Consider the following 26,709-nt stretch of genomic DNA (forward strand, 5'->3'; position numbering starts at 1 on the left):
GGCAGGAACAGTCATGGGGGACTGAGACCTGCCCCACGGCTCCGAGAGGTAGTGCTTCTTCGTGTCACTGGGAAAGGAAAAACCCTGGCTGATCAGGATGGTCTGAGGATGCGTTATTTTGTTCAGTTCTTTCAGGAATATGTATTGAGGGAGGACAAAATACATGCCAGGCAAAATACATGCCAGGCAGGGCAATCTACTCAGGATACAAAAGAATGATGAAGGCCCTGTCCTGCCCTCAAGGGGCTCACAGTCTAACTGGGGAGATGGACGTGCTATTCCACAGCAGGGAGAGGCTGCCAGCTCCCCTCTGATGGGAGTGCAGCCCTGAGAGGTAAAGCTTGGAGGATATTAGAAGCTCAATAAACATCCTAAGAGAATCTGCTTTAATGATTATTTTGGAATGAACTACAGTTGCCACATCAACTGCTGACCTGAAAGTACGTGCATAAAGTACTGAAGGATACTCCAAAATGGTTTATTCCCCCTCAAGAGATTTTCCTGACAATACTTATCTATACTGGTTGGGTGAACCATTTTTGAATAAGCAATGCAAAAGTAAATTTCAGTCCCAAAAGGACAGACTTAAAGATAATTTGGAAAACAAACTGGTAATGCCAAGCCGCTGGCATTTAGATACCCATTTCAGTTGTTTCAGATTTGGCTTAGATGGAAATGTTGAAAACCAACACTGATTTTTTTCAAAAAGAAAAAATAGTTAACATTTACTAAGTATGGACATTTTGTCAGGCACTGCTGATGGCTTCACATGTTTTATCTCATTTAATCTCCCCAGGAGTCCTTGAGGTAGATTTTAGTATTATTACTGTCTCCATGTTACAGATGAGGCAACTGAGTCTTAAACAGACTAAGTAACTTGTCCCCCAGCCATCACTGGAGGAGGCAGATGTCACCTGACAGTTTATCCACAGGGGCCAGACCCTTAACTACCACACCAACTGTCTCCCCTTACTGACTAGTCCCCAGTTCCTGCCTGGGACATCTTTTTTCAGCAATTTGGCCCAGAACAGATCTCAGGATAAGTTCCTTCTTTGTGATAAGCAGGGCCCACGATCTCTGACAGCTGTTCCCCGCTCTTCATCATCATCTGAAACAATCAGTAAGCATTAGAGAGTACTTTTCCCTTTACAAAGGTGATAATTAGATAACAAGCTGAGATTAAAGTAATTACAGTTAGACAGCTGGCGAGGCAGCACAGTCATGTTGAAATATTGTTGGTACTTCAGCATCTGGTTCTAATAACAGCATAGGCTAAAGGATTTTACATTAATTACAGAACATAATTTAATATAAACATATTTAATTACAATTGATGAGCGATAAACTGTTCAAGAATGACTTAACCCCTTCCGTGTGTCAAAGTGATGGGAACTTTGGGCAGTCCATGGCCTCTTCTGCTGTCTTTCTCTCCCTCCCCTGCCATGCCTTCCATTACTCCCTGGTTCCCTCTCCCGGAGAACCCCCCCTCCCCCCACCAAAGAGGGAATCTTCTAGACAAGGATGTTGCTCATTGATTATCCCATGGTGTTTGGCACCTGTACAGTGCCGCCTATCCTTAGAAAGCCAAGTGGAAGGAGGCGAGTGTGCAAGCCAGGCTGGGATGCATTGCTTCCACCTGACCAGCTGCCTTCCTCACATTGGCTCACACTGGTGAAATGAGGCTGCCTCTCCCTGGCTGGTTTTCCCAGTGTCCTCACACCTCTATGCGGTGCTGGCTTGCCTTTTGACAGTCAGTGAGCAACCTATTAAACAATCCTCAGATCTCTTAGAAAACGTATAAAGGTAAACCCATTTTTTGTCATGATCAGGAAGTCCCTGACCACAATGGTCAGGGTATTTTCACAGTTTTGGAGTCAATGTGTAATACCTGGAGGCTTCTACATGAAACAGGACACTATTCTGGCAGAAATTCTTCTTTACATGCTGCCAACCCCCATCCCTACCCCCAAAATTGGCAGAAGCAGACCTCGCATGAAACGGTTTACAACAAACTGAGACCACACAGACACAACCTCCACTGGATAAAGGACTCAATCATTATCTGCACATTGTCTTTCTAGAAGCCCCATTTACAAATGGAAGACTTCAAAAGTCACAAAAGCCATGTTGTGGACTGCATGCATGTCTGTGTTCCCCCCAGATCATATATTGAAACACTACCCTTTGATGGAATGGTATTAGGAGGTAGAGTCTTTGGGAGGTAATCAGATTTAGAAGAGGTCATGAGGGTGGCTCGATCTCTCTTCCCTCGGTCATGTGAGGATACAGCAAGAAGGCAGCTGTCTGCAAGCCAAGAAGAGGGCCCTCCCCAGAACTCAACCATGCTGGTACCCTGATCTGGGCTTCCCAGCTTCCAGAATGGTGAGAAGTAAATTTCTATTGTTTAAACCACCAGTTTACAGTGGTTTACAGTTTACAGTTTAAATTTCTATTATAGCAGCCCAAACTGACTAAGACACACCACTAGGTCTCAACTGCAATACAATTGAGAGTCAATCCAAAGAAATTACAAGGCTGATCCTTCCTTAGAAAAGAGTAAGTAGCCCTGGAGCGAATTGGGAAAATTCATTGTCAAGTTTCCCTATGACAAATGACATGAAATTACAAATAGCTTCAAATACTGTTTTTACCTCCTGCTGTGGATTTCAAAGTATAAAGCACACATTCTCCTAAAAGCTATCATGAGTGCTGAAAAAGACGGTTTATTATTCATAAGTAAGCAAGTACAAGCTACTTCTAGAGGAATCACTGACAGGTGCACAAAAAGTAAAATTAGTGTGACAATTCAGGACCACATAGCATCCAAGAGAACGAGGCACTCTTCAAGTGAAAGCATATCCTTTCGGAGAAAAAAAAAATTTAATTTCCCTCACATAGTAAATCTGCAATGTGAGTGAGGTACTTCTTTTAGGTGAAGGGCTCCTGCAGAAATGAGGAAGGGACAGGAAGGGAAAGTAGCCAATAAAGCATTTGCTATTCAAAAAGTTACCACTGTCATCAAAATTAAAAGCTTGTGTGTGTCAAAGGACACTAGCAAGAAAGTGAAAAAACCTTCAGAATGAGAGAAAGTATTTGTCTTCTTCTCCCTTTTCCCTTCATCCTACCCAGTGATGTGAGGATCTTTTCTTGCACCTTTGCTTGTATGAAATCTTCTGCCAGCTTTCAGTAGGTATTCTGTGAGAATTGTTCCACATGTAGATGTATTTTTGATTTATTTGTGGGAGGGGGTGAGCTCCACATCCCTCTACTCCACCATCTTGATCTCCAGGAGAAAGTACTTGTAAATCATATTATATGATAAGGGTCTAGTATCCAGGATATATAAAGAACTCTTACAACCGAACAATAAAAATACAAATAACCCAACTAAAAAATGGAGAAAGGATTTGAATAGTTATGTTTCCAAAGAAGATGTACCAAAGACCAATAAGCATGTGAAAAGATGCTCAACATCATTAGTCATCAGGGAAATGCATATCAAAATCACAATGAGATACTACTTCATACACACCAGGATGACTATAAGCAAAAAGATAGATAATTACAAGTGCTAGCAAGGATGTGGAGAAGTTGAAATCCTCATACATGGCTGGTGGGAATATAAATGGCACAATCACTGTGGAAAACAGTTTGATAGTTACTCAAAAAGTTAAATATAAAGTTACCATATGACTCAAGCAATTCCATTCTAGGTACATACCCAAAAGAACTGAAAACATGTCCACACAAAAACTTGTATACAAATATTCATAGTAGCATCATTCATAATAGCCAAAAAGTGGGAACAACCCAAATGTCCATCAAATGACAAATGAATAAACAAAATATGGTTTATCCATACAACAGAATAGTATTTGGCCATAAAAAACAACAAGCTTGATGCAAGCTGCAACGTGGACCAACCCTGAAAACATCACGCTGAGTGAAAGAAGCCGGACACAAAAGATTATATATACTATGATTCCATTTATACGAAATGTCCAGAATTGACAAATCTATAGAGACAGAAAGGTTGCCAGAGGATGGGAGGAGAGGGGAACTGAGAGTGACTATGAACAGGTAGGGGGCTTCTTTTGGGGGGTGATGGAAATGTTCTGGAATTAGGTAGTGGTGATGGCTACACAACATTGTGAATATACTAAAAACCACCGAATTGCACACTTAAAATGGTTAAAATAGTAGGTTTTGTGTTATGTAAATTTTATCTCAATTTTTTTAAAGCTCCCACTCTGGGAACTGGAGCCTAATCCCACTAGGGAAGCCTGGGGGCCTGTATACCGTGTGCAGCTCAGAGTTATCTCATCCAAGAGGTAAGGAAGCTGGGGTATTCATACACTAACTCCCATCAGTCAGTGACTGAAGGTTGCTTTTGGGGAACATTGATTCCTTGCACTTCTGGCCTGCCGGCCAAAGGGGCTCTGGTGGCCAGAGAAAGTCCTTAGGCAAAGAAATGCTAGTGCTGACAGTGGACGGTCAGACCAGCGTGCCCTGAAAGTTACAGGCAAGGAGGTTTGGGCAGTGGACCAACAATCTGCTACTCTCTCATCAAGTTGTTTTAGGATTAAACAAGAAAGGCTGTGTAAAGGCTTTACGGTGCCAAACAAAGAGAGAGCCCTCAATAAATGCAAGTCATTTTTACAGAAGATGCAATAGGTTAAATAAATTGATCCAAACTGCACAGTTAATGCAAGGTGGAGCTGGGATTTACACAGATCTCTCTGTGCAGCTCAGTCTTTCATACAGACAATTATATTAACCAAACATACAGTAACCAATCTTGCAAACACACCTCTGATGGCAATTGTGTCATCATGGCATTCAGAGGCTATAATAAACATCTTTACTCTCTCCCCTCCCCCTTATGTGCCCTTGGTGGGGGAAGCAGCTGCTTTTCTCACAAAAAGGCCTTGAGGGCTGAAGTTACTGTCTGCTCAAACTCCAAGGTTTGAATATTATGTAGCTTGTTGTGTAGTTGTTTAATTGAGACTCAAAGCTTGCACATTTGCTGCCAATTTAGTGCAAAGGACCAAGACAGACAAACACCTGCGACTGCAGGAGCAGCAGGACACTATCCTCACTAACCTATCGGTGCTGCTGTTCTCCAGAATAATCTGACTTTCGGTTGGCTCAACAAAGGAGGTGGTATACTAGCAGAAACACTAGAGGAATGCCCTGCATGAACTCCCACCGGAGAGCATGCCAGAGGGGTGACATGAGGATGGGGGCTGCAAAACCCACACCTACCTCCTCAGGTACTGGTTGATAATTGTGTCTAAGTAGCTGTAGTACACAGCATCGTTCCCATGGCCGTACTGGTCATTGTCCTGCCACCTCGTCTGGATGAGCAAGAAGTACCCATAGGCCTCGTGGTGCTGGTGGCAATCCTCAAGTCTCTGATTCTCTGATGATGTAGCCAAGGAACGGACATTCCTAGGAAGCAGCCTCAAAACCCAAAAGGTCGTAGTTGGTAATTGCTGCCTTGGAGAGTACCTTCAAGAAAAAAAGCAATAGAGGATAAGAATGGTCTCCAGAAATCTTGATTTTAGTTTTACAAAAGCAATTGCCTTAAATTTTGGCCATTGGTTTCAAAAAGGAAATTAGAGGGGACTTCCCTGGTGGCGCAGTGGTTAGGAATCTGCCCACCAATGCATGGGACACGGGTTCGAGCCCTGGTCTGGGAAGATCCCACATGCCACAGAGCAACTAAGCCCATGCACCACAACTACTGAGCCTGCGAGCCACAACTACTGAAGCCCGCGTGTCTAGAGCCATGCTCTGCAACAAGAGAAGCCACCGCAATGAGAAGCCTGCGCACCGCAACGAAGAGCAGCCCCCACCCGCCACAACTAGAAAAAGCCCAAGCGCAGCAACCAAGAGCCAACACAGCCAAAAATAAATTAATTAAATTTTTTAAAAAAAGAAGGAAATTAGATTTTTTTTGCTAGGAAATAAATCTTCCCTGATAATCCAGGTCCTTGCCACAAATCTATTTATTTATTTATAAATAAATACCTCAGTAGTTGTGGTGCACAGGCTTAGTTGCTCCGTGGCATGTGGGATCTTCCCAGACCAGGGATCGAACCCGTGTCCCCTGCACTGGCAGGCGGATTCTTAACCACTGTGCCACCAGGGAAGTCCCTTACTTTTTAAAAGGACTCCTTATTTAAAAGGCTTTGACACACACTGACAGAAACAAGTGAAGCCTTTGTTTGAATTTGACTAGTAGGAATTTAAAGTATATTTGTATGGAGGTGCTCTATTCCACAAAGTATTTCAAGGAGGGTACTGTTTCTGACAAAATCTGTAACATCACCAAGGGCATAAAGATAGAGTTTGGGCAACCAGTATAAAGTAAAATGTTTACCAGAAAATATTATCAATTGGGCCTATCAACTATAAGGTTTTTTTCTTTTAAGTGCATTAGTTTTCTTTTAGAACAAAAGTAATGTCCTATGGAAAATGTTTAGATTATGCACAAAGGGGGAAAAAAAAAAACCCAACAACCCAACAATACCAGCTATTAACACTTCTGTGTGCACTATTCCAGTCTTATATTTATATATCTATATACACATTCTTAAATAGGACCGTACTGCTCATGTTGTTTTGTAATCTCCTGTGCTTAACAATACTCTCTAATGTTAAATAGAGAGAGTGTCTAAATATGCTTAAATATTCTCTTATATCACTTGCAGTGTTGGATTCTGTTATATTCCATTGTATTGAAGCACCAAAATTTATCAAATATTCTTTTGCTGCATATTGAGAATTTTGATTCCAAGTTTGTTAAATGGCATTGGAATCTTTGTAAATAAACCTTCGCACACATCCATGATCATCTTCTTAGGATAAATACTTAGAAGCAGAATTGCTGGGTCAAAGGGTAAGTGAGTTGTTAAGGATTTTGATATAAATTAATGCCCTCCAGAAAGGTGGTACCAATTCATACCCTCCACAGCAGTGTACGAGCAGGCCAATTTCCTTGTCAATTTTAAAATGCTTTGTCAATTTGACTGTGTTCTCTCATTTCCATACAAATTTAATGAAATGTGCTAAGTGGAAAGATGACTGGAATGGAATACCAGCTATGATGGAATAACCGGTATCAGAATAACCTCTCTGTCTGAGAACAACTGCAGGAGCTAGATGAAACATAAAAGAAGAGCTGTTTGAACATCTGAGGAAAAAAATCACAGCAGCAGGACTCTACAGTCTGTACCCCCAGGGACAGGGTAACACACTGGCCTCTGCTGTTTCTCATCAGGGCACTTGCCAACTCACCACACGGGGAATAAAGACTGAAGAGGTAACAGCAACCTAGAGCTTGCAGTGGTTTTGCTGTGTTGGAAGAGTTGACAAAAACTGAAAGGCCAACATCCTGGAGAAAGTGGGCTGCAGAGAAGTGAGCCTAATAGGGCAAATTCCCCTCAAGGCCTTTGCTGACTCACAAGCTGCACATGCTCAGAGAAAAAGAAACCAGCAGAAGCAACTGTACACGACTAAAATCTCAGGAGGAAACAGAAGTCTCATTCCACTGAGAACCCAAAAATGAGCTTTCAGAGCTGCCAAGGAGGAGGGCAAAGACCCCAGACTTTCAGTTTCAAAATACCAGGCCAACCAGGAAAGAGGGACAGAGGAATTTTTTTTTAATGAAATAAAATAAAAATAGTCCCACAGACTCACACAGATTTAAAAATAACTATGAATAACATACATCACAGATAAAAAGGCCCAACACATAAAGAACTCTAAAACTGAAGGGGGAAAAAGATCAAAAACCCAATAGAAAAATAAGCAAAAGTCACAGACAGACAATTCACAAATAAAGATTTTAAATGACCTATAAACATATGAAAAGATGGACAACTTCAGTTATAATAGAAATTATAACTGCAAATTATAACTATGCTGAGATACCATTTCTCAATGATTATATTTGGTAAAAATTACAAAGCTTGATAGCACATTCTCTTGACATAGCCATGAGGAAAGAGAGTTTTATACATTGATGGTGGGAATGTCCCCCCACCTTTATGGGAGGAGAATTTGACAATATCTAACAAAACCACAAGTAGGTTTACCTTTTGAATTGCATCTAAGCATTTACCTTGAAGATATACCTTCAAGAATGTAAAAACAAACAAAACAAAACAAAAAAACATGCGAACAAAGTACATCACTATTTGTAATTGAAAAATACTGGGAAAAAACACACATAGGAGATTGGTTGAATGAGCTATGGTATATTCACACAATGGTATATTATGCAACTGTAAGTAAAAACTATAGAAGATGTGATATGGAGTGATTTCCAGGATATATTTGCTGTCAATCAATAAAAGCAAAGTGAAAAAGGGTATATATAGTATGATACATTTGTGTAAGAAAGAAGAGGAAATAAGATAATATAAATGTGTTCATTTGTATTTAAAAAGAAGAAACTCAGGAAGGATGAGCCAGAAACTAATAAGGGTGCATTAAGGTGCATGGGGTGAGAAAGGGCAAGTGACACTCCTCTCAATATAGAGTTTTATGTAATTTTGAGTTTTGGAAGCATGTTAATGCTTTACATACATAAAATAATGATGATGATGAAGATGATGAAGTTAAATTAACAGTGATGGAGGGGAAAGAAACCAAAAATGGAATATAAACAAAAACAAATAAGCCTATAATTCAAATGAATAACACTGAAGGGAAAAATAATTACTTTTGAATACAGAGTTTTCATTATATACCCTCAGTTTGAAAACAAAAATCTTTTAACAAGTATTGAACACTGGTTAGTCAGTATGATTTTTTATAGTGGTAGGGTTAGCAATTCTGAAACACTTTCTGTGAATCTAAGCCTGGGCAAGTGAGTAAATATACTGAGGATAATGTGAACCAGGTTTGTCACTTGGAAAAAGGACTTACAAATATGGAAAGGAAAAAGACTAAAATGAACCTTCTGGTGTTAGATTAGATCTGGGAGCATCAATATGAACTCCTCGATTAGAGGCAGAGATAGAGATTTCCTAGCCCAGCTGAGCCTAGACATAATGGCACTCCAGTAGAAAATCAGCACACTTAGTGCCCAGATCTTAGTTTGTAAATACCCATCTCCACAAAAAGGAACCAGGGCTCCTTAAAGAAAACAACTGATTCTAATGATGGGACAGATAAAGTAAAAGATGATCCTGGAATATCTCACTGCACCAGAAAGTAAAGAAATGTTCAGAGAATGATGGGCATGTTAAAAGTTCATGGGAGGGACTTCCCTGGTGGCACAGTAGTTAAGAATCCGCCTGCCAATGCAGGGCACATGGGTTTGAGCCCTGGTCCGGGAAGATCCCACATGCCGCGGAGCAACTAAGCCCGCGATCCACAACTACTGAAGCCCGCGCGCGTAGAGCCCGTGCTCCACAGCAAGAGAAGCCACCGCAATGAGAAACCCACTCACTGCAACGAAGAGTAGCTCCCAGCTCACCGCAGCTAGAGAAAGCCCGCACGCAGCAACGAAGACCCAACGCAGCCAAAAATAAATTAATTAGTTGAAATTATTTTTAAAAGTTCATGGAGCCTGCTTGAGTGAGTTCCCAATGGCCAAATCTGAAACATCTGAGCATCAAATTTGAAAATGAGATCAATGCATTATAACCTTTTGAATTAGATAAGAATTATTAAGTCTACCAAATTAATAAATGGGGGTGAAGAAAAGTTATCCCTTACATAAGTATGCTCAGTAATAAATGTAGAAAGAATAATGGAGTTAGAAAATCATCATTTTGCAAATATCATAGTAATAATTGATTCAGTCAACAATCATTGATGGATGCTAAAATATACTGAGTATAAGTTTGGTGAGGAGCAGATTATTTGCACTGTCTCAAAGTATTTCCCCACAAATTATTTACGCACTACAAATTAATAATGGTACGTTTATGTTGGCTCATACTGGTAAGATAGCTCCTTATCCAAGTTATCAATGTTAATATCACTAATAATGAAGCAAATGAATATCAAATGCCTCCTGATACGATGGACTGTGTAGGACACAGTATCACTTTTGTGCTATTTCTGCCAACAATGCAATATCTGAATCTAATCATGATGAAACCAGAGAAACCAAAATTAAAGAACATTCTACAAAGTAATTGTCTGTACTCTTCAAAAATATCAAGATCATGAAAGACAGATAAAGAAGAATTGTTTCAATTAAAGGAGACTAAACAAATATGACAATTAAATGCAATGTATGATCCTAGGTTACACACTAGACTGGGAAAAAGATGTTGCTAGAAGGGACATTATTGGAATAATTGATAAAATTGTAATTTAGACTGTAGATCAGGTAACAGTATTGTATCAATATTAAACTTTCTAATTTTGAAGTTGTACCTAAGTTGTATAAGAGAAATTTCTTGTTCTTAGTAGATACAAACTGAAGAATTTAGGAATAAAGAAGGATGACATCTGCAATATCTTGCCAAATGGTTCAGAAAGAAATAATGTGTGTGCATTGGGTAGGTGGGGGGATAATACATGTGCATGGAGGGGAAGATGATAAAGTAAATGAGGGAAAAAATGTAAAAAATTGGTGAATCTAGTTAGAAGATATACAGTAATGCTTTCCACTATTCCTACAAGTTTTCTATAAATTTGAAGTTATAAAAAAATCAAAAGTCACCCTGAAAAGCTATCAATAATATGTTCAAAAAACAGATTAAAAAATTTGATAATTTTACCAGAGCATTGGAATCTATGAAATACAATCATTATATTATGAATTCAATAGATCAGTTAAACAACAGACTAGTCACAGAAGGGAGAACTAATTAACTGGAAGACAAATCAGTCTAAATATTTAGATTGAAGCACAAACAGATAGAAGGTTTTAAAATACAAAACAAACATAAGCAACAGATAGGACACTACTTTTTTAAAAAGTAGGAAGGAGAGAGATACTGGGTAAGAAGCAATATTTGAAGAAATATTGGCAGAAAATTTCCCCAAACTGAAAGAAATGAAGCCACAGATTCAAGAATCATTATGAACACAAGCTGGATAAATTAAAGAAAACGAAACATAACAAAACTGCTGAAAACAAAGACAAAGACAATCTTAAATACAGGAGAAAAAAAAAAGACACTTTACCTTCAAAGCAACAACAATAAGATGACTTATTCAATGGAAACAATAAAAAAGACAAAAAGAGTGGCACCTTTAAAATTCTTAAAGTAAATGATTGCAGAGCTAGAATTCTACACCCAAAGAAAACATCCTTCAAAAATGAAAGCAAAATAAATAGTCATTTTAACAAAAACTGAAAGAATTTATCCCAAACAGACCTACACTAGGAAATGCTGAAGGGCACTCTTCAGACAGAAGGAAAATGACCCTCAATGAAAGCATAATAATGCAGAAAAGAATAAAGAGCAATGGAAAGAGTAGATAGATGGGTAAACTTAAATTAATAATGACTGCTTAAAACAATATTAATAATATCTTGTGGCGTTTAAAATATATATAGAATTAAAATATCCCAGAACAGTAGCAAAAGAGATAGGAGGGTAAATTCAGTTACAGTGTTATAAGATCTTTTCTTTTTTTAGTAAGTGATAACAATCCTAATTTAAGGTTGAGTATAAGTCAAGGAAGCATGATATAACCTCTAGGATAATCAGAAAAATATCAGAAAAAGAATATTTAATTAATAAAGGGAAAACTAAACAATAAAGATACTTTTCAAATCCAAAAGAAGGCAATATGTCAGGTGAAAGGACAAAAAACAGATGAAACAAACAAAAAACAAACAGTAGTATAGTGGATTTGAATAAGAATTAGCAATAATTACATGAATTGTAACAAACTACTCCAAATAATAGGCATAGACTGTCAGAATGGATTTTTTAAAAACCCAACCACATGTTATTTATAATAGACACACCTTAAATATAAGGACACAGGAAAGTTGGTAGTAAAATGATGGAAAACATACAAACATAAACAAGAAAAAAGGCTGGTGTAGATATACTAATGACAGACAAAACAGATTTTAAGGCAAGAAGTATTACTACATATAAAAGAGAAACTTTCGGTAAAGATAAAAAGGTCAATTCAACAAAGATTTCATAGCACAGCCTCAAATATAGTAAAAACTAACAAAACCAAAGGAGTAATAAACCAATTCCCAATTGCAATGCGCAGCTCTAACACACCTCTCTCAATAGCTCAAAGAAGCAGCAGAAAATAATCTATAGAAAATTAGAACAACACGATTAAAAACTTAACACAGGACCCACTGATTGTAGAATACACATTATTGGGGTTTTTTTCAATAAATTTATTTATTTTATTTATTTATTTTTGGCTGTGTTGGGTCTTCGTTGCTGCGCGCGGGCTTTCTCTAGTTGCGGCGACCAGGGCCTACTCTTTGTTGCGGTGCATGGTCCTCTCATTGCGGCGGCTTCTCCTGTTGTGGAGCACAGGCTCCAGGCACACGGCCTTCAGCAGTTGTGGCTCACGGGCTCTAGAGCGCAGGCTCAGCAGTCATGGCACACGGGCTTAGTTGCTCCGCGGCACGTGGGATCTTCCCAGACCAGGGCTCAAGCCCGTGTCCCCTGCATTGGCAGGCGGATTCTCAACCACTGTGCCACCAGGGAAGCCCAAATACACATTATTTTTAGGTACATATAGAAGTTACCAAAATAAAGCATATACTGGGTCATAAAACAAATCTCAACAAATTTTAAAGAATTAAAATCAGAGTATATTCTCTGACCACAGTGGAATTAATCTAAAAATCAGTAACAATAACTACAACAAAAACACAATTTTAAAACTCCCCCAAAGCCTGAAAATCAATTAATAAAGTTAAATAAGAAATCACAATGGAAAATAAGAAAACATTTTCAATAGAAGAGTAATAAAAATATGACATATAAAAACTTGTGGGATATACCTAACTTGCAGTTAGAGAAAATACAATAGTTAAATGAAAACCTAAGGATGAAAATGAATGATCTAAGGATCCATCTCAATAAGCTTGAAAAAGGGCAGCAAATTAAACTAAAAGAAAGGATATGAGAGCAATAATGAAGATAAGGACAAAAATCAATAAAATAGACAAAAAAATAATAGAGAAGTCAGTAAATTTTTTCTATAAAGGGACAAATGGTAAATATTTTAAATTTTGTGGGCCATAAGATATGTCACAACTACTCAACTCTGCCACTGTAATGCAAAAACAGTCATAGACAATACATAAATGAATGGAAATAGCTGTGTTACAATAAAACTATATTTACAAAAACAGGTAATGGGTTAGATTTGACCCATGAACCATATTTTGTCAATCCCTACAGTAGAAAATACAATAAAGCCAAAAGTTTGTTCTTTGAGAAAATAAAACAAAACAAATAAAATTCATAAAAACCCCAGTAAGACTGTAGAAAGAAAAGAGGGGACAAATTATCAATATAAGAAATGAGAAAGGGACATCACTACAGATATCACAGGTATTAAAAAGATAAGATGTTATAAATAACTTTAGACCAATAAATTTGATAATTTAGATGAAATGGACAAATTCAGATTTAAAAATACTAACTTACCAAAACTGACAAAAGAAGAAACAGAAAATTCAAATAGTCCTATATCCATTAAAATGTGAATCTGTAATTAAAGCCTGTCCACAGAGAAAACTTCAGGATCAAATGGCTTCATCAGTAAATTCTTTAAACATTTCATGAACTATCACCAATCTTATACAAATTATTCCAAAGAACAAATAAAGCGAAGTCATTTCTGAACACATTTTATGAGGCCTGTACAGCCTTGATACCAAAACTTATCATTAAAGAAAAAGTATTACAAGAAAGGAAGAGTATAAAGCCAATCTCTCTTATTAACATAGATGCAATAATTTGGCAAAATCAAATTAAATATTGGCAGATCAAAGCCGGTGGTATGTAAAAAGAATAGGCCTCAACCAACTTAATTTATCACACTAATACTAAGCTGGTTTAAAACTTGAAAGTCCATCAATATAATTTACCCCCATTAACTAAATAAATAAGAAAAGTTATATAGTCATTAAATATATGAAAAAAAGCATTTGATAAAATTCAATGCCCATTTGTGGTGTTTAAAAATCTTAACAAAGTAGGAATAAAAGGAACTGCCTTAACTAATAAAGAATATCTTTTTTTTAAATCTACAATAAATATATTAATGGTAAAATAGTGAAAGCTTTTCCACTGAAATTAGGAATGAAATCAGGATGTCTGCAATCACTTCTATTAAACACTGTACTGTGGTCCAAGGGAAATAAATTTATTGTTTTTAATTTTAAGAAAAGAATCACCATTGTTCACAAATGCTATGAGTATATGCCTAAAATATTCAAAATAATCTACAAATAAATTATTAAGGATTAAAAAGTGAATTTAGAGAAGTCCCTTAAAAATCATACTTAAAAATCAATTGTATTTGTAGATACTAACACTAAACAATTGGAAAATGAAATTTTAAAACAATACCATTTACATTAGTAAAACATAAGCTACCTAAGACTATCTAGCATCAAAAACACCAGACACCTAGGAACAAAACTAGTCAAAAATGTGAAAACTACAAAACACTGCTAAGAATGACATAAATGGAGGGATATACCATATCCATGTACTGGAAGACTAAGTACTGGGAGGATATCAGTTCCTCCCAATTGATCTAAGTTCAAGGCAATAAAAACCCCAGCTGACTTTTCTATGAAAACCAGTAAATTGATCATACATTTTACATGTAACTGTAAAAGACTTAGAATAGTCAAAACAAACATGAAAAAGAATGAAGTTGAAGAATTTACATTACCAAATATTAAGATTTATTATAAAGTATAGGGTAATTAAAACAGTGGCATTGGCACAGGATAGACAAATATATTGATGAAACAGGGTCTAGGAAACAGGCCACTCATATAAGACCACGCAATTTATGAAAAATGTGCCACTGGAATGCAATGGGGGAAAGGATAATATTTTTAATAGTTTACATTTTTTAATGAAACTTTATCCCACCTCAAAACATGCACACAATTCAATTCTATATGAATTACAGACCTAAATGTAAAAGGAAAAACAATAAAGTTTCTAGAAAGTAATACAGACTATATTTTTAACATTGGGGTAAGCAAAATAATCCCTTAATATGGGATACAAAAATCTCTTATTATAAAAGATTAATACATTTAACTTCTTTAAAATTAAGAACTTATGTTTATCAAAGGACACCAGTAAGGTATGCAATACATATATCCAAAAAGAACTAATATCCACAATATATAGAGAACCCCTACAAATCAATGAGAAAAAAAAATACACAACCCAAATTTTAAAAAAAATAAATAAGTTAAAGATTTGAATAGGGACATAATGAAAGATGATATCCAACTGGCCAATAAGTGTAATAAAAGGTACTAAATATTAGCCATCAAGGAAATGTAAATTAAAACCATAATTATTTCCCATTTAAACCCTCATAATGGCTAAAATTTTATTTTGTTGATGAGGATGTGGAGCAACTAGAACTTTAATACCCTGCTGGGAAGTGTAAATTGGTAGACAGAATTTAGCAATCTATTTCACAATATCTACTAAAATTATACAACTGCATGTGCTATGACCCAGCAATTCCACTCCTTGGTATATAGTCCATAAAAATGCATACATATGTCCCCCAAAAAACACATACAGGAACATCCACAGCAGCATTGCTCATAATAGCCCCAAACTGAAAACAGCACAAGTATTCATCAATAGTAGAATGGATAAAGAAAAAGTGGATATTTGGACTTCCCTGGTGGCGCAGTGGTTAAGAATCTGCCTGCCAATGCAGGGGACAAGGTTTCGAGCCCTGTTCCGGGAAGATCCCACATGCCGTGGAGCAACTAAGCCCGTGTGCCACAACTACTGAGCCCGCATGCCACAACTACCGAAGCCCATGTGCCTAGGGCCCGTGCTCCACAACAAGAGAAGCCAGCCACAGCAATGAGAAGCCCATGCACCTCAACAAAGAGTAGCCCCCACTCACCGCAACTAGAGAAAGCCCGCGTACAGCAACGAAGACCCAACACAGCCAAAAAACTAAAAATATAAGTAAATAAATAAATGTACTTTTAAAAAGTGGATATTCCTATAGCAGAATACTATACAACCTTGAAAAAAAGACTTTCTGCTACACATAATCACATTAATAAATCTCACAGACATAATTTTTAGGGAAAGAAGCCAGAAGAGTAGCTGCTGTATGATTCCATGTATATAAAGTTCCAAAACATCAGAAGTAATCTATGATGATAGAAATCAGAATGATATTCACTTTTGGGTGGGGCATAACGACAGGGAAGGGACATAAAGAAGGCTTCTGTAGGGTTAGTAATGTCCTATACCTTGGTCTGGGTGGCATTTACATGGGTATATTACTTTGTAGACATTCGTCAAGCTTCTTTCATCTATAAATGTGTTATACTTCAATTAATATTTTTTCCCAAAAAGTGTGCAATGTAAACAAAAATTATGATTACACTAAGTTAAGTCTCTAGTGTCCACAACAATTTATTTTTCCTTCATATACATACAAGGAATTTATCTCTTGTCCATTCACCCTCATGCAAACTCAGAAAACTTGAGGGAGTCAAGGTTCTTCTTTATCCACATAAGGCCTTGTTATATTGGTTGCTGTGTGGATATGTACGTACTTATACAGCCCCAAGCAGGCACTGACAAAGATGGACTTTAATTCTCACATAGTAGAAGAGCAAGTAATTACTTAGAATCTTTGATGACCTGAAAATAAACTGCCATCCAAGTGACATTTAAAAAGAGACGTTTCTTAACTTATACATCTTTACTTGAAACTTTCCCAAGGAATCAGCCTTCATCGTCTGCACCTCTTGGTAACACATAGGCTAAAATTCATCCACTTGAGCAAATACAAAAATCTCAAAATAGAAGAGTGCTCTGCATGGTACTGAGTACCAGCTGGCATTTTGACTGACCACTAAGAGAAAGCAGAGGGAAGTCATTTCTTAAAACAACTTTAAAGAACTATGTCATTAAGCAGCAAAGCACACTGGCATAATCCAAAGGAAATCAATTTTGACAACTGCTTCACAAATATTCAGACTTTACAAATAATATTAAGGGCATTCTAAATCCTTTGGAAATGTGTCTTGACTCCACAGAGAAAGTTGCCACAAATGGGCACTTTCCTGAAGTCTAAATGTGTGGGGGAGGAGAAGCCTGCCGTGCAAAGAAATTCTCAGGAAGCTGTTAAGATATTAGCAATTTTACTCAATTTATTCCGAGCTGAAACATAATAGTACATTATAAATCTGTTTTGATTGTACTTAATCTAATGAAAAAATGTTCATCTTTTTGATAAGTGCTCATTAGTCATTTTTTTCTGACATAAACAGACAAGAATGATGTTCTTGTGCTGCATTTAAAACACAACTCAACTAATTACAGTGCAATGACTCAAAGAACAAAATCAACGCGCTGAAGTTTCTCACTTGAACTGTCTTTAGAGTTGAATTAAAAATCTAACCAAAAAAATTTTAAAGGGCCCTAGCAGTGTGTTTTATACTTAGGTTGAATAACGTTTAAGTAAACAAAGGCTAAGTTTTAGCACATTATATAAATTTTATATATTTTCTGTCAATTGCTCTCTAAGAATAGTTGCTGAATTTACCAACAAAGGGGTATGTGTTGGGGGCGGGGTGCTCTCTGTTTCGGAAGTCGTGATAAATTTGCATAAGCAATTCATTCTGTTTCATTCATCTGGTCCCTTGGAGACCAAAAGCCAACGTGTAGATAATACTTGGTCAGGGTTGGAGCCAGTCAAGGGCCAGGGAATAGCATGAAGCTAAGTGATCATATAAGAATCAAACCTATTTACAGCTCAGGCTTATGCCCAGGACTTTTAGAAATATCAGATGTTTTGGGCTTTTTGGAATCACAGAGTATTAATCTGCTGAAATATTATCTTGAATGAGTCTAACAGAATTAATGTCATTTCCTAAAATGCTTAATTTATGCACCAGGAAGTATTTTAACTAATCTGACACTTTGGGTATCTTATAGCTGGCTATGACTCAAATAATCATTTAATTGATTTTTTATAATTTATTTTTTATTATAAAATATATTAATGTGAAACTAGAAACTTTAGAAATTATTTTAGCTCTATGACACATTAATTATGCATATTGTATGCAAATTCCCAGGCAAAACATCACAAAGAGCAGTAAGTAAAATGAATTACTTAAATATGTTACTTCTTCCTACCCTCTCTATGAAGTCAGTATTTAAACAAATATATGCAACTTTTTAAAGGCTCATTTGAATGAACAAGCAAAGCAAGAGAACAGTCTAGCACTGAACTCATTCAGTGGATGGTTGTCAGAGCCACCTTCACGAATGATTTTGCTGGCATTTTATAGTCTTTAGACATTGGGTACTAAGAAAAAACACACATCTTGTGTCCAGCAGGAAGTCAAATTGCTCTAATCTTTGTTAAGAAAATGGCTATCCCTCATTAACAAAGCTGTAAACACACTATAACCATCTTGAAGCAAAAATGCATAGCTTGGAGGTCAAGAATTCAGGGTGGAAAAACCAAGATTCAAGTCCCAACTCCACCACTTGCTCTTCAAGGGAACCTGGACAAGATTCTTCACTTCTCTAAGATCCATAAATGAGTAGATGTTTGTTGGGGGAAAGAACACCCACGTTGCTGTTATCAACATTACATTCAATAAGATGACAGGTGGAAAGCACTTAGCACAGGGCCTGACACATCATCAGGACTCAAAATTTAGCTGAGGTTAATGAACCACCAGTAGGACTTGAGTCTCAGGGACCTTTCTAGGAGTGAGGAGCCACCTTTCTTCCCTTTCATCCTGTGTCATTTTCAATACTCCAGCGAGGTCTGGAATGAAAAGGCAGGGCTTCCCTGGTGGCGCAGTGGTTAAGAATGAAAAGGCAGACCATTTCCCTATATCACACTAACTGGTTGATTTCAGGCATCAAACCTACAACCTTGTTATTATCATCCCCGCAGAACCAGCTCTCTTTATTAGACCTCACTTCAAGGTGTCAGCGTGTAAGAGAAATGCAGTACACGGTGCATTTGGTCATTATGGGTCACCACACCTTTTCCGTAATTCTACTTCTGGATTTATATTTCCATTCATACTATTTGGCACAAAGGAAAAGTTTACCAACTTATTAAGTCATGGAATGGGCCATATTCACTTCACTCCGACGTTATCTAAAGCAAATAAAACCATCAGTGTTTCTCAACCCTATACATGCTTATCAAGGCTGACTCGAGTACCTCATTCCTCCCCATTAATATAAAAAGTTAATAGTCAACTGTTATTGAATGCTTACTAAATTCCAAGAACTTTATGAAACTCTTTCATGGACTATCTCATTCAATTCTCAAACAATCCTAGACAGTAGGTACTGACATCCTTACATTAGGAAAGTGAGACTCAGAGAGGTTAAGCAACTTATTTAAGGCCATGCAGCTAGTAAGTGACGGAACCAGGATTCAAATTCAAGTTGGTCTGACTCCAAAGTTCACGATCTTTATCACAAAACTGTAACACCAGAAAGAAGTCACAGAGATTATCAGCAAACACATCCAGGGGCATTCACATCAGTAAAAATTAATTGCAATGAGGTCAGAATTCGACACCAATTAAGTGTTATTCTTTTTACGTTGGGGTCATCTGGACACTGCTTAGCAAGTTCATTCTGTCATTTATTTCTGTATGTATTTACTGAACAACCACTATGTGTTGGGCACTGTGCCAGGTGAGAAAAATGAAAACAATATATTTCCTAACCTGGATTTTCAGTTACTTCTCCCAGGCCTCATCCAAAAGTGCAGGGACATCCACTAGGAGTCCTTTCCTCAAATGCCATGCTTTGGACAAAAACAATGGACTTGAAAATAGAGGAAGTAAGATTTTCTGTACGTTATACAAGTTAATCAAGTTCTCTTTTCCAGTTCTTCAGGTACTGTTGCTGTCTGCCATTCCCCAGCGTTAAACAAAATATATGAGGGGCTTCACAATCTTCCTCAACTCACCAGACTCTTCTTCCACTGTTCTCCACCATGTGCCCTAAGTTCCAACCATGCTGAGCCGCTCATATTTTCCAAACACATGGGGCTCCTTCTCACCCTCCATACTTTTACATATGCTCTTGCTTCTGCACAGCATGCCTATTCCTCTTAATATTTCAATTCATCACGTACGACCCAGCTCAAACATCACCTTCTTTATGACATCCTTCCTGATCATTCCCCACAGTCTGTCTACAACCTTGAATAATCAGACAGAGTTTGATGGTCACCTCTTTCATTCTTTCAACAAACTATTCCTGCAGTTGAAACAGATTAGTGAACAAACAGACCAATATCCCTGCCCTTGGGAAGCTGACATTCTTGTGGTGGGAGAGAAAATAAATGTAAGAAATAGGCAAATTATACGGAATGTTATAAGCTGATACGTGGCATGGAAAGAGATGGGTAGGGTAAGGAGAGTGGGGCTGAGGGTTGTGGGGAGGACTGCACATGGGAGGAGTTGCAATTAAAAGCAGTGGTCAAAGTAGAGACAATTAAGGAAGTGAGAAAGACATGCAGAAGGTGAGGGCCTCTGAACATTTTGCACTACTTCTCCCCACATACATTTCGCATCTCTCATTTGCATTTCAGTCGTCCTCATTAAGCTGGGAGTTCTCCAGGGGCAGGGACTAAGTGAATTATCTTTTTCCTCCCCAGTGTACAGTTCAGCACCTGGCAGGAATTGCTCAATTTATTGTTTGTTCAATGAACAAATGAAAGAAATAAATGTTCCACAGTCAGAGAATTGGTCACTTCTCCTACCCCTACATTTTTTAAATGGTGCTTTACTTTGTTTGCTTTCAGCATCCCCAATAACCTTCCTGTCTTCTTCACCAGTGATCTCCAAAGTATGGGATGTGCAGCAAGGGGTTTCCAGGATCATCCAATGATGAGAGGCCTGGAGAAGCAGGAAGGAAACACTAGAACTTCTATTCATGCGATTTTTTAATATCAAAACTAAGAGAAAATAAGCACTACTGAAATATAATATATGGGTTGATGCTGATACCCTCACTCACAGTGGGCCCTGAAATGCCCAAAGGGAAGGAAAGCTTCACTCAAGAATGACATCCAAAAAAAAAAAAAAAAAAAAGAATGACATCCCCACTTGGATAGGGCCCATTGCTGTCATTGTTTTTGGTTTTTTTACATTATACCCTCATCCTAGCAAGCCCTCAACAAATATTTGATGAATAAATGAATGAATATAACAAATAGTGAAAGTTCTGGAGAACTGAACCAAAACTTGTCTTTTTGGTAAGGGCCGGGAAGAACACAGATGACAGAGACAAAAAGGGCTACACCCATTATTCAGGTCAAGACTTTCCTGTTACCTCAGTCATCTCAGCCGAGGAGCAGCAGCCCTGGTCTATTAAGGGCTTATCGGAGAGTTCTCTTGGGAGTAGAAAAAGGATTTCTTCCTTGTGCTGTGACTTGTTGAAAGGAAGAAGCTTTTTCATCAGGCTTTTCCTTACCTCCCAACATTCCCTTCTTTATAAACTAGACTCTGATACCTGAGAGACTCTCATGTTGAGTAGGACTCATCCAGCCTCTGTCTTGATGGAAAATGAGTGGTGTGCACTATGACCTCCAGTAGTAAACCTTTGACTTTGGTATCCTGGACATGGCCAGGAAGCGCTGGTAATTAGAAATGGTTAGCCAATGCAGCCTTGTGGTACAGGCCCAACAAGCTCTCCCTCAAACCTTCCCTGGGAACAACAAAGCAAGGGTGTACCAAGGGTACTCAGTGACAACTGGGCTACTGGGTTCTGATCAAACTGTGTAGACTTTCTTCGTCCTTCTCCCCTCCTCCCGGGGTTGGAGACCTAGTACATGAAGATGACAGAGGAAGGCAATCATTTCAGCACAATGATAGTATAGGAGACACCCAATGAGTTGTTTCTCATACTTTGCAAATAACTCCCCACCCAGAAAAGACACTGTGAAAATCCCCTTTAACCCCATCATTCAGTATCCTGGTGCCATCTGGTCAAGAACACAAGGGAATCAACCAGCATAGAAAGAGGTAAAACTCTGAGGATTGGGAACAAATGAATAAAAACTGAAGAGGGCACCAGGGAGGCAGAGAAAAGGTAGGAAATGAAGAGAGGAAAGACTTACTTAGCTTCCCAGAACCACTCTCCATCTATAAAATGGGAATAATTATTGTAAAGTCCTGAAACTAGGTATAAGTTGACACCTGCACAAATATAGGGAGGAGAATCTCTGATAAGAACCAGGGATTTTAGTTGACTACAAGGTCAGTATGACAGTGTGATGCATGCGAAAGTTAAAAAAAACAAATACAGTTTCCAGCTGCATGAATAGAAGTAAAACTGTTTGCAATAAATAAGGCAAGAACATTTCTCTTCTTTCTGCATGGCTTTGAGGTACAGCATTCAGTCTCAAGAGGAACTCTTAAGTTCCAGGGTAAAATGACCAGCATAGCAAAGGCCTAGAAATCACTGTACCTGGGATGATCATGGTGAGACCAGCAGGGATGGCTCCCACAGTAAGTACACAGAAACCCAACCCTGCTGACCACCTTGCTCTTGCCTCACCACTTTTTATGCGAATCTAGCCATTGTTAGCCTCTTCCTGAGTATGAAACCACCCGCGGACAACAAAGGATTTCACTAAACAGGTCAATCTGATCTAATATTTTTTGCGTATGTATGTGTGTCTGTTTAAATATATAAGCATTTGATTATATCCTGCCTCGTTCTATAAAAGGGATTCAAGGTGGTTTACAGTGATATATACATAAAATGCAAAATAGCATACAGTGGAGTATAGATAAGAAAGACAAATACTCTCTTATTCTACCTCTTCTCCTCCCCCACGCCCATTTTACCTTGGGTTCCCAAGTCACAACTGCCATCCAATTTGACCCAACATCTACTCCCAGTAAGCCTGCTTCAGCAACAGCAGCCTGAGTCAGATCTGTGTATTCAGCGTCATCTTCTCTAGCACACTCCTTCAATCCCTACTTAACACAGTTGGTTGGGAACCAGAAACATAACAGTGACAAGATGAGGCCACTGCCCACAAAGATTTCACAGTCCAGCAGCCCACCTTCTTCCCAATGGATAGGAAGTTTAAGAAACTGGCCATGTTGTTTAGATAGTGCAAACTTAGGGAGACTGGATTGCTGTTTCCAAAATTTGAAGGGCTCCAACGTGGTTTACCTTTTCTTTCAGTTTTTAACTATGCTATTTTATGTGCACTTTTATTTGAAGAGACCTTAACTTCCTTTTGGATCTAAGTAAGTTATAAATTAGAAATGAGTAAATATAGGGCAGCAATATAGCAGAGCAGTTAAGTGCAGAGCTTTTAGAGTCAGCTATTTTGGTTTCAAATCCAGGCAGGCCTGGCTATTAGCTATGATTTTAGACTAGATTCATTTAGATAACTAAGATTAGACTTTGGACAAGTATTTAACATCCCTTAGCATCAATTTCCTCATCTTTAAGATGAGACTATCAATACATTGTGAAGATTAAATGGCATGATGTATTGGGTTGGCCAAAAAGTTTGTTCAGGTTTTTCCAAATGAACTTTTTGGCCAACACAATATGTGAAGCACTTCGAGCAGGAGCTGGCACATAGTAAGTGCCCGAGCACTGGTAGATAGTTATCATTAAATGTAAGCGTATTTGAAGACATATTATGGAGAAAGGGAAATCTTGATACCAGTGAGCTGAATTGTGACTTTTTTTTTTTTTAATTTATTTATTTGTGTTTTTTTTTGGCTGTGTTGGGTCTTTGTTTCTGTGCGAGGGCTTTCTCCAGTTGCAGCAAGCGGGGGCCACTCTTCATCGCGGTGCGTGGGCCTCTCACTATCACGGCCTCTCTTGTTGCAGAGCACAGGCTCCAGATGCGCAGTCTCAGTAGTTGTGGCTCACGGGCCTAGTTGCTCTGCGGCATGTGGGATCTTCCCAGACCAGGGCTTGAACCCGTGTCCCCTGCATCGGCAGGCAGATTCTCAACCACTGCACCACCAGGGAAGCCCATGAATTGTGACTTTATTATCATCAGCTCTAGAAACAAATTCTGGGTTTCCTCAAATTGATATTTTTACTTATTAGTATATGGAATAAGTTTCTAACTGCCAAAACATTTAAAGAACTGCAACAACGTGGGGGTAAACTCTCTGTTGTTACAAGTGGACAAACAGCAAGATCTCCTCCATCATGACTGTCATTGGAAGGGAGTTGGGCTCCGTGTCTTATAAATTTCTTTCCTACTGTAAGACCCTGAACTTGAATTAAATCTACTGTAGAGTGAGAACAAAAGAATCATGCTAGCTTGACCTCAGAAGATGAGATTAGAAAAACTGGAGAATGGAGCCTGCGTTTCCGCAGAGCTGGAACTCCTGGCTCAGGGTCTCTTCCCTCTGCTGTCATTGAGCTGCCCTGGAGCCCAAAGGGAGGGCGGCCTCACTGAGGCTGCCGGCTCTGGAGGGGCCCCACCAGCCAAAGCCGCGACCATCCTGGGGACCATGAGCCAGTTCCCTGAAACTTGGACCTCGAAGGTCACCTTTATTCACACAAAGAAGATTTTTCCATTTGGAGGTCAACATGTCAGAGGAGATTGGTTCAAGATGGCGGAGTAGAAGGAAGTGCGCTCACTCCCTCCTGCAAGAGCACCAGAATCACAACTAACTGCAGAACAACCATCTACAGGAAGACACTGGAGCTCACCAAAAAAGATACCCCACATCCAAATACAAAGGAGAAGCCGCAATGAGATGGTAGGAGGGGCGCAATCACAATAAAATCAAATCCCATAACCACTGGGTGGGTGACTCACAAACTGGAGAACAATTATGCCACAGAGTCCACCCATTGGAGTGAAGGTTCTGAACCCCACATCAGGCTTCCCAACCTGGCGGTCTGGCAACGGGAGGAGGAATTCCTAGAGAATCAGACTTTGAAGGCTAGCGGGATTTGATTGCAGGACTTTGACAGGACTGGGGGAAACAGAGACTCCACTCTTGGAGGGCACACACAAAGCAGTGTGTGTGCATCAGGACCCAAGGGGAAGGAGCAGTGACCCCATAGGAGACTGAACCAGACCTACCTGCTAGTGTTGGAAGGTCTCCTGCAGAGGCTGGGGGCAGCTGTGGCTCACCACGGTGGGGGGGAAGGACACTGGAAGCAGAAGTTCTGGGAAGTACTCCTTGGCATGAGCCCTCCCGGAGTCCACCATTAGCCCCACCAAGGAGCCTGTGGGCTCTGGTGCTGGGTTGCCTCAGGCCAAACAACCAACAGGGAGGGAACTCAGCCCCACCCATCAGCAGACAAGCAGATTAAGGTTTTGCTGAGCTCTGCCTGCCAGAGCAACACCCAGCTCTACCCACCACCAGTCCCTCCCATCAAGAAGCCTGCACAAGCCTCTTAGATGGCCTCATCCACCAGAGGACAGACAGCAGAAGCAAGAAGAACTACAATCCTGCAGCCTGTGGAACAAAAACCACATTCACAGAAAGATAGACAAAATGAAAAGGCAGAGGACTATGGACCAGATGAAGGGACAAGATAAAACCCCAGAAAAACAACTAAATGAAGTGGAGACAGGCAATCTTCCAGAAAAAGAATTCAGAATAATGATAGTGAAGATGATCCAGGACCTCAGAAAAAGAATGGAGGCAAAGATCGAGAAGATGCAAGAAATGTTTAACAAAGACCTAGAAGAATTAAAGAACAAACACCTAGAAGAATTAAAGAACAAACAAACAGAGATGAACAATACAATAACAAATGAAAACTACACTAGAAGGAATCAATAGCAGAATAACTGAGGCAGAAGAACAGATAAGTGACCTGGAAGACAGAATGGTGGAATTCACTGCCGCGGAACAGAATAAAGAAAAAAGAATGAAAAGAAATGAAGACAGCCTAAGAGACCTCTGGGACAACATTAAATGCACCAACATTCACATTATAGGGGTCCCAGAAGGAGAAGAGACAGAGTAAGGACCCAAGAAAATATTTGAAGAGATTATACTCGAAAACTTCCCTATCATGGGAAAGGAAATAGCCACCCAAGTCCAGGAAGCCACAGAGAGTCCCAGGGAGGATAAACCCAAGGAGAAATATGCTGAGACACACAGTAATTGAATTGACAAAAATTGAAAACAAAGAAAAAGGCTTCTCTGGTGGCTCAGTGGTTGAGAATCCGCCTGCCAATGCAGGGGACACGGGTTCATGCCCCTGTCCAGGAGGATCCCACATGCCACGGAGCAACTAGGCCCGTGAGCCACAACTACTGAGCCTGCGCGTCTGGAGCCTGTGCTCCGCAACGGGACAGGCCGCGACAGTGAGAGGCCCACGCACCGCGATGAAGAGTGGCCCCCGCTCGCCGCAACTGGAGAAAGCCCTCGCACAGAAACGAAGACCCAACACAGCCAAAAATAAATAAATAAATAAATAAATTTTTTTAAAAAAAAAAAAAGAAAAATTATTAAAAGCAGCAGGAGAAAAATGACAAATAACATACAAAGGAACT

General features: G+C 38.9%; 1 protein-coding gene across 1 annotated transcript in view; it reads right to left on the reverse strand.

The window, feature by feature from the left end:
- The window catches only part of LOC137772249 (uncharacterized), a 195,878-nt gene that overhangs the window by 89,151 nt on the left and 80,018 nt on the right, over positions 1-26,709 (reverse strand). Inside the window, exon 3 of the mRNA XM_068556112.1 lies at positions 5,266-5,511. Within this exon, the coding sequence (XP_068412213.1) occupies positions 5,266-5,511 (246 nt within the window). The remainder of the gene's footprint in view (positions 1-5,265; positions 5,512-26,709) is intronic.

The sequence above is a fragment of the Eschrichtius robustus genome, chromosome 11 (genome assembly GCF_028021215.1).
Source record: "Eschrichtius robustus isolate mEscRob2 chromosome 11, mEscRob2.pri, whole genome shotgun sequence".
Classification (NCBI taxonomy): domain Eukaryota; kingdom Metazoa; phylum Chordata; class Mammalia; order Artiodactyla; family Eschrichtiidae; genus Eschrichtius; species Eschrichtius robustus.